The 20,337-nt window shown below is 46.1% G+C and overlaps 2 protein-coding genes and 2 pseudogenes across 2 annotated transcripts; all 4 read left to right on the top strand.

Annotated features, from left to right (window-relative positions):
• Positions 1-229: 229 nt before the first annotated feature.
• LOC101555964 (olfactory receptor 7G1-like) lies at positions 230-1,243 on the top strand. Its single transcript, XM_004622205.2, has one exon. It carries the CDS (start codon positions 230-232, stop codon positions 1,241-1,243), a length of 1,014 nt encoding a protein of 337 aa, XP_004622262.2.
• Positions 1,244-2,258: 1,015 nt separating this feature from the next.
• Positions 2,259-3,881, top strand: LOC101547190 (olfactory receptor 7G1-like; annotated as a pseudogene).
• A 6,798-nt stretch (positions 3,882-10,679) lies between these two features.
• On the top strand, positions 10,680-12,217 carry LOC129401784 (olfactory receptor 7G1-like; annotated as a pseudogene).
• Positions 12,218-12,922: 705 nt separating this feature from the next.
• LOC129401783 (olfactory receptor 7G1-like) lies at positions 12,923-14,335 on the top strand. Its single transcript, XM_055124639.1, has 2 exons — positions 12,923-12,994; positions 13,760-14,335. The coding sequence occupies exons 1-2, from the start codon at positions 12,923-12,925 to the stop codon at positions 14,333-14,335; spliced, it is 648 nt and encodes a 215-aa protein (XP_054980614.1).
• The last annotated feature ends 6,002 nt before the right edge of the window (positions 14,336-20,337 follow it).

The raw sequence follows: 20,337 nt of genomic DNA, 5'->3' as shown, positions 1-20,337 counted from the left end.
CCTGCCTCTGCGCTCAGAATTACCCTGGTAGTACTCAGGGGACCATATGGGATGCTGAGAACAAACCCGGGTTTGCCTCATGCAAGGCAAACGCCCTACACACTGTGCTATCACTCCAGCCCCTAAATATAGCTATTATTAATCAGAGTGCACAGTGAGACCTCTACAGAATGCCCATCATATATTTTCATTTTTGTTCTTTTGTCGTTTAAATTCCCTACAAGGTACCATGGGCTCTACTGCCAAGGAGACACCTATTAACCCCTCCCTTTTCCCTGACTCTTCCATCAGATTCACCAGCTACCTTGCAACCGGAAACCTCACAGAGGCTCCGATATTCCTACTGCTAGGACTAACAGATGACCCAGAGCTACAGCCCGTCATCTTCTGCCTCTTCCTGACCATGTACCTGGTCACCCTCCTGGGGAACCTGCTCATTGTCCTGGCCGTGGTCTCAGACCCGCACCTGCACAACCCCATGTACTTCTTCCTCTCCCACCTCTCCTTCACCGACATCTGCATCAGCACCTGCATCATTCCCAAGATGCTGGAGAACATCCGCACCCAGACACAGAGCATCACTTATGTCAGCTGCATGGCCCAGACCTTCTTTGTCATGGTTTTCACTAGTGTAGAAAACTGTCTCCTGGGTGCCATGGCTTATGACCGCTATGTGGCCATCTGCCACCCACTGAGGTACACGGTCATCATGAACCAGCCACTCTGCGCGCTGCTCATTGCTCTCTCACTGTTGGCAAGCCTGGCGAACTCCGGGCTACACGCGCTGATGGCGCTGAGACTTGGCTTCCCTTCGAAAGTGCTGGTCCCCCACTTCTTCTGCGAACTCGCCCAGCTGCTCAAACTCGCATGCTCTGACACTTTCATTAATAACCTACTGTTCTACCTGGTGGGTGTTGCTTTTGCTGGGATTCCAATCTCAGGCATCATTTTCTCCTACAGTCGGATTGTCTCCTCGGTTCTGAGGATGCCCTCGACCCAGGGGAAGCAGAAAGCCTTTTCCACCTGCGGTTCTCACTTGTCCATAGTTTCCTTGTTCTATGGGACGGCGTTTGGGGTTTACATTAGTTCTACAGTCATGGAATCTTCCAGAACACCTGCCATCCCCTCGGTGATGTACATTGTTGTGCCACAGCTGATGAACCCCTTTATCTACAGCCTGAGGAACAAGGACATGAAGGGGGCCATGAGGAGGCTCCTGAGCGGGAAACACTATATTCCCTGATGGTTACTTGGGCTTAAGTTCCCTCATGGAGGCAAAACAGTAAGAGACTCTAATACTCGGCCAAGTTTTCATTTTTATTGTTTATTTATTTAGGGTCTGATAAGGCTCAGGGGTTATACTCTTGTGCTATGCTTAGGAATGACTCCTGGCTGTGCTTGGGGAACATATAGGATTTCAGGGATAGAATCCGGGTGCAAGAGAAGTCCATACCAGGTCTTCTATGCCACACCCCCATTGGTGTTCCTTCTAAACAGACACTGAGCAAGTTTCCCATGACTCTCATTAGCATGCATCCCCCTCCTAAATCACCTGAATTCCTGGATATTCTCTGAAGGCAGCATGAATTGTTTTGCTAAGAATCATTCCTTTGAGGTGGGGGTTTTATGAAGATTGTCTTAGGGAACCCCCAGTTATCCTTTCTAGGCTTCTCTTTCTTGGAACTCCCCACATTGTACCACATATTTACCAGGAGCTCATGTGCCCACTTGTACGTGAGAGCTTGTACCTTCGTCATTTTGTAGTTCAGATGAGGACACACTAACAATTCTATGCTTTCTCTTATACAGCTTCATTTTCACCTCAGAAATATTCATATATGTTTTTGGTTTGGGGACCAGACATGGTAGTGCTCAGGGATTTCTCCGAATGAGTTTGGGGGATCATATGGGATGCTCGGGTGTCAAACCTGTGTGATGTGCAAGGCAATCATCTTCCCACTGTGCTATCTTGCTGGTCTCATTGGTAACCTCAATATTGCATCTGTAGGCCCAGGGTTCATTATCATTGGATACTACTCATTCCCTTGCTCACCCAACCATCGTTTTACAGAATTGTTACTTTATATATTGATGGATATTTAATATTCACGTTAAATTGGTAAAACATCAGTGAGTTAAAATCTTCTGTGTGTTCGACTGAGTTCTACTTGTGTCCCCACGCTTTATCTCACTGTCTTTCCTGTTTTGCCAATGACACTCAGAGTTTTGCCTTGAATGGACCAATCGTCCATGACTCAATGTCCCCAGTGAGTAATTCCCTGGATTGTGCTCTGGGTCTGTTATGGGCTTTTCTTTTGGTTTGGTTTTGTTTTGGGGTCACACCCAGCAATACTCAGGGCTTACTCCTGGCTCTATATTCAGGAATCACTCCCCGTGATGTTTAGGGGATTGAACCTGTGTTGGCCACATGATATCATCCACTGTACTATCACACCAGCTCTTGGTCTATTATGTGTGAGGAGCCGTTCATCCCCCTGGATCCCTACTCAGGCCTTAGATCATGTGAAGAAATGATCACCGTGGTTTGAGAAGATGGTGACATATTGAACTTCATCAGTGAATATCATCGAGTCTCATATGCTCAAATATAGGACTTCGTGTGTGTTCTAAGGGCTTCAGAAGTTGATAAATCATAGTAACGGGGAAACTCTTTCAGACTGCCTGAGCTGATCTTCCATCGCTAATTCTGTTGGAGGAGTGTTCTAGGGAGTTCCTAGGAGGGGGGTGCCAGAGTAACTGTCAAACACCAAGCCCAGAGACAGCAGTCTGACGCCCTTCCTGCAATCAATAGAATCCTCAGGGACCCAACTGGAGCCTGTGTCTGTCCTGGGATTCAAAGCAGACCGCCAAATGATGTGTCCACATTCTATTTCCTCTGACTTGTTAACATTCCATAATACAAAACTCATGTTACTCAGCACTTGCTGCCTAGAGACATCCACTGAGATGGTCAAATAGAGATCTCATGTGTGCTGAAGCTTGGTTTTAAGTCTCTGGATGTTGGCCTTTAGTGGGATTACAAAGAACCAGAGGCAGTCCCTGGGTGTGACCACCTAGCGGCAGGCAATGGGAAATCTGGGTGGAAGAGGCCCAGTCCCGACCTGAGAAGGCTTGGAGGTCTCAACCCCAGGTCCCACACACCTGGTTCCTTTGCCGGTCTCTTCATGTGTGAGGCTCATTCGAATAAGGTTCCGGAAGAGAGAAATGCAGAGTCTCTTGCCAGCATGCCTGGCTGTGCTCCCCGGGGCTCCTCCGAGGGGGTGGGCTCCAGTTTCCTTCCCTGAGCAGAGCTCCTGCGGCCGAAGACCTCCCGGCCATCATGGACGCTGGCTCTGCCTCCTGCTCCTCCTTTGCTCCCTGCTCCTGGGTCTGGGGGACGCCTTGCTCCACAGCCTCAAGGTGCTGCCGTTGACCTTCTGTACCACCCCCAACATCTCCCTTTTCTTCTGTGAGGTTGTCCAGGTCATCCGTTGGCCTGCTCAGACACGCTCCTCAACAACATCCTCATCTATGTGGCCATGAGCCTTTGGGGGCCTTCCTGTCTGTGGCATCCTTTTCTCTTACGCGCGGACTGTCGCCTCCGTGCTGAGGACCCCCTCGGCCAGTGGCAGGGCCAAAGCGTTTTCCACCTGCAGCTCCCACCTCTTGGTCATGTGCTTGTTCTATGGGCCGGGCTTCGGGGTGTACATTAGCTCGGCCCGACCAGCTCTTACCGGAGCACTGCCGTGGCATCCGGGGTGTACACGGTGGTCCCACAGATGTTGAACCCCTTCATCTACAGCCTGAGGAATAAGGTCGTGATGGGGGCGCTGCGGCAGTTGAGCCGAAAGATACTGTTGGTTTCTCGGAACTACGCTTAACTGCCAGGGTCCTTCCTTCCTTCCTTCCTTCCTTCCTTCCTTCCTTCCTTCCTTCCTTCCTTCCTTCCTTCCTTCCTTCCTTCCTTCCTTCCTTCCTTCCTTCCTTCCTTCCATCCTTCCTTCCTTCCTTCCTTCCTTCCTTCCTTCCTTCCTTCCCTCCCTCTCTCCTTCCTTCCTTCCATCCTTCCTTCCTTCCTTCCTTCCTTCCTTCCTTCCTTCCTTCCTTCCTTCCTTCCTTCCTTCCTTCCTTTTTTCTTTCTTCCTTCTTTCCTTCCTTCCTTCCTCCCCTCCCTTCCCTCCCTCCCTCGTTCTCTCCATCTCTTCCCACTCTCCCGCCTTTCCTTCCTTCCCTCCTTCCTTCCTTCCTTCCCTCCTTCCTTCCTTCCTTAACTCCCTCCCTCCTTCCTTTCTTCCATCATTCCTCCCTTCCTCCCTTCCTTCCTTCCTTCCTTCCTTCCTTCCTTCCTTTCTTCCTTCCTCCCTCCCTCCTCCCTCCTTCCTTCCTTCCTTCCTTCCTTCCTTCCTTCCTTCCTTCTTTCCTTCCTTCCTTCCTTCCTTCCCTCCTTCCTTCCTTCCTTCCCTCCTTCCTTCCTTTGTTCCTTTCTTCCTTCCCTCCCTCCCACCTTCCTTTCTTCCCTCCTTCCTCCCTTCCTTCCTATCTTCCTTCCTTCCTTCCTTCCTTCCTTCCTTCCTTCCCTCCTTCCTTCCTTTGTTCCTTTCTTCCTTCCCTCCCTCCCTCCTTCCTTCCTTCCTTCCTTCCTTCCTTCCTTCCTTCCTTCCTTCCTTCCTTCCTTCCTTCCTTCCTTCCTTCCTTCCTTCCTTCCTTCCCCCAGCAGTGCTCAGGGCTGACTCCTGGCTCTGCGCTCAGGCATCACTCCTGGTGGTGCTCAGGGGACTGTATGGGATGCTGGATATCAAACCTGGGTAGATCTCATGCAGGACAGTCCCCTCCCCGATAGCCCACTGCGCCATCGTCCATATGGCTGGTTTCTGGTTCTACCACGTTGAATTCATCTCAGACTGTTTTTGTGCAGTTGCACCTTTTGAACTCTCCAGAGCCTTGCTCTGTGGCTAAGGAATGCTGGAGCCCAGGGAAGACTCATTGGGAACTGAAGAGGCCTCCAGTTCCTCTCTGCTGGCCACACCTGTCTGTTAGACTATGTGTGCTTGGCTGCCTTCCAAACCCAGAGTGTGGACATTTGCGGTGAAGCCTCTGGGCAACGGAGTAGAAAAAACCTATTTCCTGGGTCCCTCCATTCAGCCGTGATTCATGTGTGGCCAGGCCTGATTGTTTGGTGTTCATACGCCTGTGGAGTGAGCAGATGCCATTGGGCTACACTAGCATGCGACAGGGAGAAATGGAGACGTTACTGGTGCCCTCTCGAGCAAATCAAAGATCAATGGGATGACAAGTGATACAAGTGATACATGCCTGTGAATGCTCCAGCATCTTAAATTCTTACACTGAGTCTCTTGTTAGTTTATTTGTGAGTTTTGGGGGGATAGTGTGGAGCACAGCTGTGGATGCTCAGGCCCTGCATTCAGGAATTACTCCTGGCGATCCTCGTGCTCGGTGAACCCTGTGGGATACTGGTGATCGAACCCAGGTCAGCTCTGTGCAAGGCAAACATTCCCTTCCCTCCCACAATGTATTATGACTCTAGCTCAGTAATTTTCTTCGAGGGGGACATTATACCTGTTGCGCGTGAATTGCTTCTGAGCTCCCATGGCTGCTTGGGGATCTGGCAAGTGGGTCGTGGTGCCGGGACTTGGGCACGTGACAGATGTGTTCTAGTTCTTTGAGTTGTGTCACCCTGGCCCTATTACTTGCCCCTTTAACTCTCTCTATCATCTATTTTCATGCCTATTATTTTTGCCTGTTTAAAGAGTTTTTTTCCCACAGTTAATTTTTTTCTGATGTTTTAAAAATACTTTGGGCTACACTTGGCGATGCTCAGGAATTACTCGTGGTGGAACTCCAGGGACTCTATGGGATGCTGGGGATCGAACCCGGGTCAGGTAGGCAAGTCATGTGCCCTGCCCACTATTCTATCTCTCCTGCCCTGATACGAGTTATTTTAGTGACTTTCCATGCAGCATACATTGGCCATCCTTTGTTTATAATGGGAGGGTGTCTCCAGCCATATCCATGATGACCGGCTTGGAGATTCTTCTGTTTGGTTGGTTTTGGGGCCATTTGGGGCCATTTTAGACGACACTGACGGTGTTCAGGGGACCCTCTGGGATTCTGGGGATTGAAGCCAGGCCAGCTGCATACAAGACAAATAACTTCCCACTGTATTATCGCTCCAGTCCCATGTGTGTAATTAAAAAGATGAAGATTTCTTACAGCGGCTGAAAAGATGGTACAGTGGGCTAAAGGTCTTTGCTTGCATGCACCTGACATTTCATTTTATTTGATCCCCATAGTACCACCAAAAGTAAGGCCTGAGCAGAGAACCAGGAGTAACTCCAGGCATCACTGGGTCAGACCAAAAAATCTAAAAAAAAAAAAAGGTTCTTACATTTAACAGATAGTAATGTGATTACACATTTCTGATTATACAAACCTAAAGTAAAACATCAAGTTTTTAAGTTGCCTAATGTATTTTTCATCCCAGAAATCTTCAGATATATTATTTTCTGTTCTGTTTTTGGAACCACATCTGGCACTGCTTAGGGTTTGCTCCTGGAAATCTTGGGGGACCCTCTAGGATGCTGGACATTGAACCTGGGTCAGACACGTGGCTGGCAAGTGCCTTCTCTGCTGGACCATCGCTCCAGCTTCCTGGTTTCATCTTTCCTTAAAGCTGAGCACTTTTCAGTTGTGTCTATAGATGATAGGTTCTTGATCCACTCTTCATTCTTAGAAAAAATATTTTTATTGCTACATTGATTTTTTTTTAAAAAAAGAAAATCTGTCATTTGTAAGGCTGGGTGGGGAAGGTACCTGTGTACAAGAATGCAAGGCATGGAGAATGGAGTGCTCACAGGTGAGGGAGTGGATGGTCTGCACCTGGTCTAACATTGGGCCATAAATTTACATTCATTAATTCTGTGAATCTGCAGTTTCAGTCTTTCTGGGGTGCCTAATCCAGGGATCAGACCTCATTAACATACCATCCTAATGAGGTCCTGTGGACATTGGTTCCCTAGTAACTCGGAGGGTGGAGGGCGTTTGCCTGCCAGAGGCTTCCTTCATAACTCTTGCCTCCTGAGAAGAAGCACAGCTCACAGTCCACTCAATGATGAGCCAACTGGCCGGGATCCCTTGGCCCCACTGCTTCTCTGCCTTTGCTGAGGACGCACCTGTCCTGCGTATCCTGGTGTCTGATCCAGCATCCCTCCCCAGTGATGTCAACCAGGTACATGACATTTTCAAGTTAGTAAATTTCTAACACTTTAGTGATGTCATACTCCCATTCCAGCCATACCATCTTACTCCCGTACTCGGGAGTCTTACTCCTGTTCCATCTATGCCATCTTATTCCCTGACTTGGGTATCTTACTCACTGACCCAAGTATTTGACTGTCTTCCATCTATTCCATCTTACTCCCTTTCTTGGGTATCTTACTCCCATTCTATCCATTCCATCTTACTCCCTTACTCAGGTATTTTACTCCCTTACTTGAGTATCTTGCTACCATTCCAACCATGGGACCCAGAAGGTGATGGAAAACATAAAAAGGGTTGCAGGGATTTCGGACCAAATGATTTATAACTAGTTCTCAGTCAGCTGGCCACCAAATGTCTTAAGATATGGCAGAATCTACTTTCTTCTGGCTGCCCTTTCTCTTCAGGGCGACTCCACGCAAGCATTTTGATTCTGACTTCTTGTGGTGCTTTGATTCTCTTAGGAAGAAAATAACTGAGGATGTATAAACAAAAGAGAGAAGACATTCACAAAGACCAGATTATGCTGCAATATAATATTTCTATGATGATTACAGTAAAATGTTTAAATTTTTTGATGACTGGGGAGTACCTAATCTCTATATTGTCCTGTACTTTTCTATCATTTGAGTAAAAATTAATAAAAACAGGCATATCTATGCAGGGTAAAAAATAGGAGTGATAATACTGTAGATTTTTCATCAACTAAAGCTTTTGTCCCATCGACTTTCATTGTTTATTTTGATTCATGTATGTAGTTTACTATTTGATTGGGGAAAGTTGTTATTCATTGAGTTGCTCTATATTTCACCATTATCTGTGACAAATGAATAATAATAATAACAATATCACTGCTGTTTCTATCTCTCACCAATTTTCTCTACTATAAAGTTTACTAATGGAGGCAAATTCATAAACTATTTAGTAAAATTGCTAAGGAAATTTCCTATTGTTCCTATTGTTTTCTTATCCTGCCCTATCCCCTAGGCCCTCTTCAGAAGAGAAACCAATGCCAGCTTGCACATTTATTGACAGAAAAAACACACAAACATACACACAGAGTAATACAAATGTCCGGACTCGGTTCTTATAAACAGGACTCAATCATGTTCCTCTATTCATTTTTAGTCATTGGTCCTCATAAATTTTAGGAAGTCCTGTTACACAAATGTGAACCCTAGATTTTGTAGACAACAATCTTCAAGATTGTTAAAACAAGGGTTGATCTCAATGAAACTCAGAGCGTTTGAGCTAAAAGCAAAATCTTGACTGATTAAGTTCTCAGGGTCATTTCTAGGAATACTTTTAGGACAGGAAGTTTCTGCTCTTAATGAATTGGGACAAACTGATGGGCTATTAGAAGAGTACATCTGGGTTCTTAGGTCATAGAGGTGTACTACCATTTCTATCTTCCAGAAAAGCATGGATGGCAGATATGTTTTCTGCTTCTTAAGAGCCAGAATATACCCTTGCTTTCCTTCTCATTTCACTATTTTTCAAAGTACCCTCCCAAAGGGACGGATTCCCTCAGGATGAGACACACCATCACATCCTTGCTTCCAGATCTCTGATACAGTGCAGTAACATTTCATGGCAGAGTTCTGTTTCTTTTAAGCACACAAATATTTTGAACCATGCTCCAGTCCAGGTGGTATCCAGATGGACAGTAAGTATCTTTAAGGCATGAGCAGGACACTTCATGACTAGGTGGATGTGACTTGTCAGGGTCAACAAGATCAAAATATGTGGGATGTTGCTCAGGATGAAAGAAAATATTTTGTCTAAAGGACAATATGAACTTTTGAGTCACATGGTCCCAGGGTATTACCAGATCAGTTTTCTGATCATTTACTAATATTTATTGAGGGACTGTGATTTACAATGCTGTTAAGGATGGGTTCATGCATGCATCATTTCCACACCAAATCTGCCACCAGAATACACACTTCCGTCCACCACAGTCCTGGAGAATCCTCTCTCACAGTTTTTCCTTCAGTTTTGCTTTGGACCAATTCTCCAATTCTATTGTCTGTGGTCAATTTTAGCCTGCTTTCTTCGTGTCTTTAAATCCCACGTATGAGAGACCCTTCCTTCATGTCTCACTTCACTCAGCATGGTTCCTTCCAGTTCTATTCCACTTATGATAAGTTGCATTCTTTTTGTCTATTTTTACAGCTGCATAGCATTTCATTATGTATATCTACATTGCTGGAAATTTGGGTTGTTTCCATAACTTGGCTATAGTATGGAAGGGCTGAAATGAACAGAGAAATGTATATATTCTCTAAAATTAATATTTTTATATTTAAGATATAGATGCCAAGAAGTGATATAGCTGGATCATATGGAAGGTTGACTCTTAATGTGTTAAGAAATTTCCAGATTGTTTTTCATAGAGTTTGAGCCAGATGACATTACCTCAAAGGTCAATCTAGAGTTTAGGTCATTCAACCTCAAATTAGAGTTTCCTTTGAAAAACCATACAGTTCACGATGAAGCATCACTTTGTTGCATGAGTGACAACAAGAGTGCCACAGTGATAGAGCTCCTGTGAAATCTGGACAAGTTGTTCAGAAAGTTCTGAGTTCATGCCAAATCGGGCACCATACTCTACAAAATTGATTGAAAAAACTATTTCATTTACTTTAATCTGAAATATGAATTATATCTAAGTAAACTAACCTTTCTGATTCCTGTGGTCTTAGAACATGGCACTCGGCATTGAACCAAACAGGTGATAAACTTCTGAGGAAATAGAAAGAGTTGAGGACCAGGAGTCATGTGGCGTTTTAGGATAGGTAAAAGATCAGGGGCTGGGGTGATGGTTCTGTGACTAGGGCACTTGCCTTGCATGCTGCTAATCAGGGTTAGTCCCTGACATCCCATAGGGCCCCCAAACATCACCAGGAATGACCGCTGAGTACAGAGCCACGAGTAACCCTTGAGTATCATCAGGAGTGCCCACCCATCGAACAGGGTAAAAACAAAGGTCAGAACAGACTAGGCATACATGTATGAAATCACTAAGAACATAGTTAGATATTTTTCATTGAAACCCTGGTCCTCAGAAAGAGTCTTCAAATTCTCACTGGAGGGATGGTAAAATATAGTTGTTTATTCGTGGTTTGCTTTTTTTCTTTTTGGATCACACCCAGTGGTGCACAGTGGTCACTCCTGGCTCTGCGCACAGAATTACCCCTGGTAGTACTCAGGGGACAATATGGGATGCTGAGAATCGAACCCGGGTCTGCCGCGTGCAAGGCAAACGCCCTACCCACTGTGCTATCTCTCCAGCCCCTAAATATAGCTATTTTTAATCAGAGTGCACATTTAGAACTCTTCAGAATGCCCATCATATGTTTTCATTTTTGTTCTTTTGTTGTTTAAATTCCCTACAAGGTACCATGGGCTCTACTGTCAAGGAGACACTCATTTACCCTTCTCTTTTCCCTGACTCTTCCATCAGATTCACCAGCTACCTTGCACCCAGAAACCTCACAGAGGCTACAATATTCCTCCTGCTAGGACTAACAGATGACCCAGAGCTACAGCCCGTCATCTTCTGCCTCTTCCTGACCATGTACCTGGTCACCCTCCTGGGGAACCTGCTCATTGTCCTGGCCGTGGTCTCAGACCCGCACCTGCACAACCCCATGTACTTCTTCCTCTCCAACCTCTCCTTCACCGACATCTGCATCAGCACCTGCACCATCCCCAGGATGCTGGAGAACATCCGCACCCAGACACAGAGCATCACTTATGTCAGCTGCATGGCCCAGACCTTCTTTGTCATGGTTTTCATTAGTATAGAAAACTGTCTCCTTGGCGCAATGGCTTATGACCGCTATGTGGCCATCTGCCACCCGCTGAGGTACACAGTCATCATGAACCAGCCACTGCGCGCTGCTCATTGCTCTCTCACTGTTCACAAGTGTTGCAGTCTCTGGGCTACATGCCCTGATGGCACTGAGACTCTGCTTCCTTTCAAAAGTGCTGGTCCCCCATTTCTTCTGTGAACTTGCCCAGCTGCTTAAACTCTCGTGCTCTGACACTTTCATTAATAACCTACTGGTCTACCTGGTGGGTGTTGCTTTTGCTGGGATTCCAATCTCAGGCATCATTTTCTCCTACAGTCGGATTGTCTCCTCGGTTCTGAGGATGCCCTCGACACAGGGGAAGCAGAAAGCCTTTTCCACCTGCGGCTCTCACTTGTCCATAGTTTCCTTGTTCTATGGGACGGCGTTTGGGGTTTACATTAGTTCTACAGTCATGGAATCTTCCAGAACATCTGCCATCCCCTCGGTGATGTACATTATGGTGCCACAGCTGATGAACCCCTTTATCTACAGCCTGAGGAACAAGGACATGAAGGGAGCAGTGAGGAGGCTCCTGAGTGGGAAACGCTATAATCCCTGATGGTTACTTTGGCTTAAGTTCCCTCAGGGAGGCAAAACACTAAGAGACTCATATACTTGGCCAAGTTTTCATTTTTATTTGTTTATTTATTTAGGGTCTGATAAGGCTCAGGGGTTATACTCTTGTGCTATGCTTAGGAATGACTCCTGGCTGTGCTTGGGGAACATATAGGATTTCAGGGATAGAATCCGGGTGCAAGAGAAGTCCATACCAGGTCTACTATGCCCGACCCCTATTGGTGTTCCTTCTAAACAGACACTGAGCAAGTTTCCCATGACTCTCATTAGCATGCATCTCCCTCCTAAATCACCTGAACTCTTGGATATTCTCTGAAGGCAGGATGAATTGTTTTGCTAAGAATCAGTCCTTTGAGGTGGGTGTTTTTTGCAGATTGTCTGAGTGGACCCCCAATTATACTTTCTGGTCTTCTCTTTCTCAGAACCCCCCCCATTGTACCACATATTTACCAGCAGCTCATGTGCCCACTTGTACGTTTGTGAGAGCTTGTACCCTCATCATCCCGTAGTTCAGATGAGGACACACAAACAATTCTATGCTTTCTCTTATACAGCTTCATTTTCACCTCAGAAATATTCATATATGTTTTTGGTTTGGGGACCAGACATGGCAGTGCTCAGGGATTACTCGGAATGAGTTTGGGGGATCATATGGAATGCCTGGGTGGCAAACCTCTGTGATGTGCAAGGCAATTATCTTCCCACTGTGCTATCTTGCTGGTCTCATTGGTAACCTCAATATTGTATCTGTAGGCCCAGGGTTCATTATCATTGGATACTACTTATTCCCTTGCTACCCACACATCGTTTTATAGAATGGTTACTTGATATGTTGACGGATATTTAATATTCACATTAAATTGGTAAAACTCAGAGAGTTAAAATCTTCTGTGTGTTCGACTGAGTTCTACTTGTGTCCCCAAGCTTTATCTCACTGTCTTTCCTGTTGTGCCAATGACACTCAGAGTTTTGCCTTGAATGGACCAATCGTCCATGACTCAATGTCCCCAGTGAGTAATTCCCTGGATTGTACTCTGGGTCTGTTATGGGCTTTTCTTTTGGTTTGGTTTTGTTTTGGGGTCACACCCAGCAATACTCAGGGCTTACTCCTGGCTCTATATTCAGGAATCACTCCCCGTGATGTTTAGGGGATTGAACCTGTGTTGGCCACATGATATCATCCACTGTACTATCACACCAGCTCTTGGTCTAGTATGTGTGAGGAGCCGTTCATCCCCCTGGACCCCTACTCAGGCCTTAGATCATGTGAAGAAATGATCACCGTGGTTTGAGAAGATGGTGACATATTGAAATTCATCAGTGAATATCATCGAGTCTCATATGCTCAAGTATAGGACTTCATGTGTGTTCTAAGGGCTTCAGAAGTTGATAAATCATAGTAACGGGGAAACTCTTTCAGAATGCCTGAGCTGATCTTCCATCGCTAATTCTGTTGGAGGAGGTTTCTAGGGAGTTCCTCAGAGGGGGGTGCCAGAGTAACTGTCAAACACCAAGCTCAGAGAGAGCAGTCTGAGACCCTTCCTGTAAATAATAGAATCCTCAGGGACCCAACTGGAGCCTGTGTCTGTCCTGGGATTCAAAGCAGACCGCCAAATGATGTGTCCACATTCTATTTCCTCTGACTTGTTAACATTCCATAATACAAAACTCATGTTACTCAGCACTTGTTGCCTAGAGACATCCACTGAGATGGTCAAATAGAGATCTCATGTGTGCTGAAGCTTGGTTTTAAGTCTCTGGATGTTGGCCGTTAGTGGGATTACAGAGAACCAGGTGCAGTCCCTGGGTGTGACCACCTAGCGACTGACCGTGGGAAATCTGGGCGGAAGAGGCCCAGTCCCGACCCAAGCAGGCTTGGAGGTCTCAACCCCAGGTCCCACACACCTGGTTCCTCTGCCGGTACCTTCACGTGTGAGGCTCGTTCGAACCAGGTCCTGGAAGAGAGAAATGAAGTGTCTCTTGCCAGTGTGCCTGGCTGTCTCTCCGGGGCTCCTCGGAGTGGGTGGGCTCCAGCTTCCCTCCCTGAGCAGAGCTCCCATGGCCGAAGACCTCCCGGGCATCATGGACGCCGGTTCTTCCTCCTGCTCCTCCTTTGCTCCCTGCTCCTGGGTCTGGGGGACGCCTTGCTCCACAGCCTCAAGGTGCTGCCGTTCACCTTCTGTACCACCCCCCACGTTCCCCTTTTCTTCTGCGAGGTGATCCAGGTCCTCCGGTTGGCCTGCTCAGACATGCTCCTCAACAACTTCCTCATCTATGCGGCCATGAGCCTCCTGGAGCGCCTTCCTAGCTGTGGCTTCCTTTTCTCTTACTCGCCGATCATCGTCTCTGTCCTCAGGACCCCCAAGGCCGGTGTCAGTGCCAAAGCTTTTTCCACCTGCAGCTCCCACCTCTTGGTCATGTGCTTGTTCTATGAGATGGGCTTCGGGGTGTACATTAGCCAGGCCATGACCTGCTCTTACCAGAGCACTACCGTGGCCTCCGTGGTGTACACGGTGGTCCCACAGATGCAGAACCCCCTCATCTACAGCATGAGGAATAAGGACGTGATTGGGGCGATGCGGCAGTTGAGTCGGAAGATACTGTTTGTTTCTCGAGACTATGCTTAACTGCCAGGGTCCTTTCTTCGTTCATTCGTTCCTTCGTTTGTTCGTTTGTTCCTTCCATCCTTCGTTTCTTCCTTCCTTCTTTCCTTCCCACCTTCCTTCCTTCCCTCCCTCCTTCCTTCCCTCCTTCCTCCCTTCCTTCTTCCTTCCTTCCTTCCTTCCTTCCTTCCTTCCTTCCTTCCTTCCTTCCTTCCTTCCTTTTTTCTTTCTTCCTTCTTTGTTTCCTTCCTTCCTCCCCTCCCTTCGCTCCCTCCCTCCTTCTATCCATCTCTTCCCTCCCTCCCTCGCTTCCTTCCTTCCTTCCTTCCTTCCTTCCTTCCTTCCTTCCTTCCTTCCTTCCTTCCTTCCTTCCTTCCTTCCTTCCTTCTTTCCTTCCCTCCTTCCTTCCTTTCTTCCTTCCCTCCGTCCCTCTTTCCTTTCTTCCCTCCTTCCTCCCTTCCTCCCTTCCTTCCTATCTTCCTTCCTTCCTTCCTTCCTTCCTTCCTTCCTTCCTTCCTTCCTTCCTTCCTTCCTTCCTTCCTTCCTTCCTTCCTTCCTTCCTTCCTTCCTTCCTTTCTTCATCTTTCCTCCCTCCCAACCTCTCTCCCTCCTCTTTCTTCCTCCCTCCCTTCATCCCTCCCTCCCTCCCTCCCTCCCTCCCTCCCTCCCTTCCTCCCTCCCTCCGTCATTTCCTTCCTTCCTTCCTTCCTTCCTTCCTTCCTTCCTTCCTTCCTTCCTTCCTTCCTTCCTTCCTTCCTTCCTTCTTTTCTTCCTCCCTCCATCCCTCCCTTCCTTCCTTCCTTCCTTCTTTTCTTCCTCCCTCCATCCCTCCCTCCCTTCCTTCCTTCCTTCCTTCCTTCCTTCCTTCCTTCCTTCCTTCCTTCCTTCCTTCCTTCCTTCCTTCCTTCCTTCCTTCCTTCCTTCCTTCCTTCCTTTCTTCCTTCCCCCAGCAGTGCTCAGGGCTGACTCCTGGCTCTGCGCTCAGGCATAACTCCTGGTGGTGCTCAGTGGACTGTATGGGATGCTGGAGATCAAACCTAGGTAGATCTCATGCAGGACAGTCCCCTCCCTGCCAGCCCACCACACCAGCCTCTCTATGGCTGTTTTCTGGTTCTACCACGTTGAACTCATCTCAGACCGTTTTTGTGCAGTTGCACCTTTTGAACTCTCCAGAGCCTTGCTCTGTGGATAAGGAATGCTGGAGCCCAGGGAAGACTCCATGGGAACTGAAGAGGCCTCCAGTTCCTCTCTGCTGGCCACATCTGTCTGTTAGACTGTGTGTGCTTGGCTGCCTTCCAAAACCAGAATGTGGACCTTTGCGGTGAAGCCTCTGGGCAACGGAGTAGAAAAAACCTATTTCCTGGGTCCCTCCATTCAGCCGTGATTCATGTGTGGCCAGGCCTGATTGTTTGGTGTTCATACGCCTGTGGAGTGAGCAGATGCCTTTGGGCTATACTAGCATGCGGCAGGGACAAATGGAGACGTTACTGGTGCCCTCGCGAGCAAATCAAAGATCTACGGGATGACAAGTGATACAAGTGATACATGCCTGTGAATGCTCCAGCATCTTAAATTCTTACACTGAGTCTCTTGTTTGTTTATTTGTGAGTTTTGGGGGGATAGTGTGGAGCACAGCTGTGGATGCTCAGGCCCTGCATTCAGGAATTACTCCTGGCGATCCTCGTGCTCGGTGAACCCTGTGGGATACTGGTGATCGAACCCAGGTCAGCTCTGTGCAAGGCAAACATTCCCTTCCCTCCCACAATGTATTATGACTCTAGCTCAGTAATTTTCTTCGAGGGGGACATTATACCTGTTGCGCGTGAATTGCTTCTGAGCTCCCATGGCTGCTTGGGGATCTGGCAAGTGGGTCGTGGTGCCGGGACTTGGGCACGTGACAGATGTGTTCTAGTTCTTTGAGTTGTGTCACCCTGGCCCTATTACTAGCCCTTTTTACTCTCTCTATCATCTATTTTCATGCCTATTATTTTTGCCTGTTTAAAGAGTTTTTTTCCCACAGTTAATTTTTTTCTGATGTTTTAAAAATACTTTGGGCTACACTTGGCGATGCTCAGGAATTACTCGTGGTGGAACTCCAGGGACTCTATGGGATGCTGGGAATCGAACCCGGGTCAGGTAGGCAAGTCATGTGCCCTGCCCACTGTTCTATCTCTCCTGCCCTGATACGAGTTATTTTAGTGACTTTCCATGCAGCATACATTGGCCATCCTTTGTTTATTATGGGAGGGTGTCTCCAGCCATATCCATGATGACCGGCTTGGAGATTCTTCTGTTTGGTTGGTTTTGGGGCCATTTGGGGCCATTTTAGACGACACTGACGGTGTTCAGGGGACCCTCTGGGATTCTGGGGATTGAAGCCGGGCCAGTTGCATTCAAGACAAATATCTTCCCACTGTATTATCGCTCCAGATCCATGTGTGTAATTAAAAAGATAAAGATTTCTTACAGCGGCTGAAAAGATGGTACAGTGGGCTAAAGGTCTTTGCTTGCATGCACCTGACATTTCATTTTATTTGATCCCCATAGTACCACCAAAAGTAAGGCCTGAGCATAGAACCAGGAGTAACTCCAGGCATCACTGGGTCTGACCCAAAAATCTAAAAAAAAAAGGTTCTTACATTTAACAGATAGTAATGTGATTACACATTTCTGATTAACAAACCTAAAGTAAAACATCAAGTTTCTAAGTTGCCTAATGCATTTTTCATCCCAGAAATCTTCAGATATATTATTTTTTGTTTTGTTTTTGGAACCACATCTGGCAGTGCTTAGGGTTTGCTCCTGGAAATCTTGGGGTGCCGGAGTCCAGCTCCGGAATGAAGACCACCGACTCAGGGATGAAGCATTGACCAGCAGCTATTGAGGCTGAAGGCCCCGTTTATTCTCAAGCAAGCAGTTTTATATTATTTGCATACCTTGGCCCAGGCACGTAGCCAAGTCAAAGGATGTTCTCATGGGTTAGACATATTTTGTGTTTGTCTCAAGATGTTCTCATTAAAAATACCAAGTCAAATTATTCCCAAGGTTACTTAGAGCACGAGAAGTATGTACGTGCAGGATGTGTCCTGCTTATCTTGCTGGTAGGTTTTACCTTCAAGGCCCCTCTTTCAAGAGGCCCTCTGCACAGGACTCTCCCAAGCCCCCAGTGCAGGTCATACAAAGTTCATTGTCCCACGCTGGTCTCTCGTCTCTAGTCTATGTGCTCCAAGCAATCCCACTACATTGGGGGACCCTCTAGGATGCTGGACATTGAACCTGGGTCAGACACGTGGCTGACAAGCGCCTTCTCTGCTGGACCATTGCTCCTGGTTTCATCTTTCCTTAAAGCTGAGCACTATTCAGTTGTGTCTATAGACGATAGGTTCTTTATCCACTCATCCATTCTTAGACAAAATATTTTTATTGCTACATTGATTTTTTAAAAAAAAAATAAAATCTGTCATTTGCAAGGCTGGGTGGGGAAGGTACCTGTGTACAAGAATGCAAGGCATGGAGAATGGAGTGCTCGCAGGTGAGGGAGTGGATGGTCTGCCCCTGGTCTAACATTGGGCCACAAATCCACATTCATTAATTCTGTGAATCTGCAGTTTCAGTATTTCTGGGGTGCCTAACCCAGGGATCAGACCTCATTAACATACCATCCTAATGAGGTCCTGTGGACATTGGTTCCCTAATAACTCGGAGGGTGGAGGGTGTTTGCCTGCCAGAGGCTTCCTTCATAACTCTTGCCTCCTGAGAAGAAGTACAGCTCACAGTCCACTCAATGATGAGCCACCTGGCCGGGATCCCTTGGCCTTGCTGCTTCTCTGCCTTTGCTGAGGACGCAATTGTCCTGCGTATCCTGGTGTCTGATCCAGCATCCCTCCCCAGTGATGTCAACCAGGTACATGACATTTCCAAGTTAGTAAATTTCTAACACTTTAGTGATGTCATACTCCCATTCCAGCCATACCATCTTACTCCCGTACTCGGGAGTCTTACTCCTGTTCCATCTATGCCATCTTATTCCCTGACTTGGGTATCTTACTCACTGACTCAAGTATTTGACTGTCTTCCATCTATTCCATCTTACTCCCTTTCTTGGGTATCTTACTCCCATTCTATCCATTCCATCTTACTCCCTTACTCAGGTATTTTACTCCCTTACTTGAGTATCTTGCTACCATTCCAACCATGGGACCCAGAAGGTGATGGAAAACATAAAAAGGGTTGCAGGGATTTCGGACCAAATGATTTATAACTAGTTCTCAGTCAGCTGGCCACCAAATGTCTTAAGATATGGCAGAATCTACTTTCTTCTGGCTGCCCTTTCTCCACAGGGCGACTCCACGCAAACATTTTGATTCTGACTTCTTGTGGTGCTTTGATTCTCTTAGGAAGAAAATAACTGAGGATGTATAATCAAAAGAGAGAAGAAATTCACAAAGACCAGATTATGCTGCAATATAATATTTCTATGATGATTACAGTAAAATGTTTAAATTTTTTGATGACTGGGGAGTACCTAATCTCTATATTGTCCTGTACTTTTCTATCATTTGAGTAAAAATTAATAAAAACAGGCATATCTATGCAGGGTAAAAAATAGGAGTGATAATACTGTAGATTTTTCATCAACTAAAGCTTTTGTCCCATCGACTTTCATTGTTTATTTTGATTCATGTATGTAGTTTACTATTTGATTGGGGAAAGTTGTTATTCATTGAGTTGCTCTATATTTCACCATTATCTGTGACAAATGAATAATAATAATAACAATATCACTGCTGTTTCTATCTCTCACCAATTTTCTCTACTATAAAGTTTACTAATGGAGGGAGGAATCATAAACTATTTACTAAAATTGCTAAGGAAACTTCGTATAGTTCCTATTGTTTTCTCATCCTGCCCTATCCCCTAGGCCCTCTTCAGAAGAGAAAACAATGCCAGCTTGCACATTTATTGACAGCAAAAACACACAAACATACACACAGAGTAAAACAAATGTCTGGATTCGGTTCTTATAAACAGGACTCAATCATGTTCCCCTATTCATTTTTAGTCATTGGTCCTCATAAATTTTAGGAAATCCTGTTACACAAATGTGAACCCTAGATTTTGTGGACAACAGTCTTCAAGAATGTCTAAACAAGGGTTGATCTCTATGAAACTTAGAGCGTTTGAGCTAAAAGCAAAATCTTGAATGATTAAGTTCTCAGGGTCATTTCTAGGAAAACTTTTAGGACAGGAAGTTTCAGCTCTTAATGAATTGGGACAAACTGATGGGCTATTAAAAGAGTACATCTGGGTTCTTAGGTCATAGATGTGTACTACCATTTCTATCTTCCAGGAAAGCATGGATGGCAGATATGTTTTCTGCTTCTTAAGAGCCAGAATATACCCTAGTTTTCCTTCTCATTTAGCTATTTTGCAAAGTACCCTCCCAAAGGGTCGGATTCCCTCAGGATGAGACACACCATCACATCCTTGCTTCCAGATCTCTGATACAGTGCAGTAACATTTCATGGCAGAGTACTGTTTCTTTTAAGCACACAATTATTTTGAACCATGCTCCAGTCCAGGTGGTATCCAGATGGAAAGTGAGTATCTTTAAGGCATGAGCGGGACACTTCATGACTAGGTGGATGTGACTTGTCAGGGTCAACAAGATCAAAATATGTGGGATGTTGCTCAGGATGAAAGAAAATATTTTGTCGAAAGGACAATATGAACTTTTGAGTCACATGGTCCCAGGGTATTACCAGATCAAAGATTGATCAGTTTTCTGATCATTTACTAATATTTATTGAGGGACTGTGATTTACAATGCTGTTAAGGATGGGTTCATGCATGCATCATTTCCACACCAAATCTGCCACCAGAATACACACTTCCCTCCACCACAGTCCTGGAGAATCTTCTCTCACAGCTTTTACTTCAGTTCTGCTTTGGACCAATTCTCCAATTCTATTATTTTTTGGTCATTTTTAGCCTGCTTTCTTCGTGTCTTTAAATCCCACGTATGA

This window comes from Sorex araneus, chromosome 2, assembly GCF_027595985.1.
Source record: "Sorex araneus isolate mSorAra2 chromosome 2, mSorAra2.pri, whole genome shotgun sequence".
Lineage (NCBI taxonomy): Eukaryota > Metazoa > Chordata > Mammalia > Eulipotyphla > Soricidae > Sorex > Sorex araneus.
This window is presented reverse-complemented; position numbering and strand designations above follow the sequence as displayed.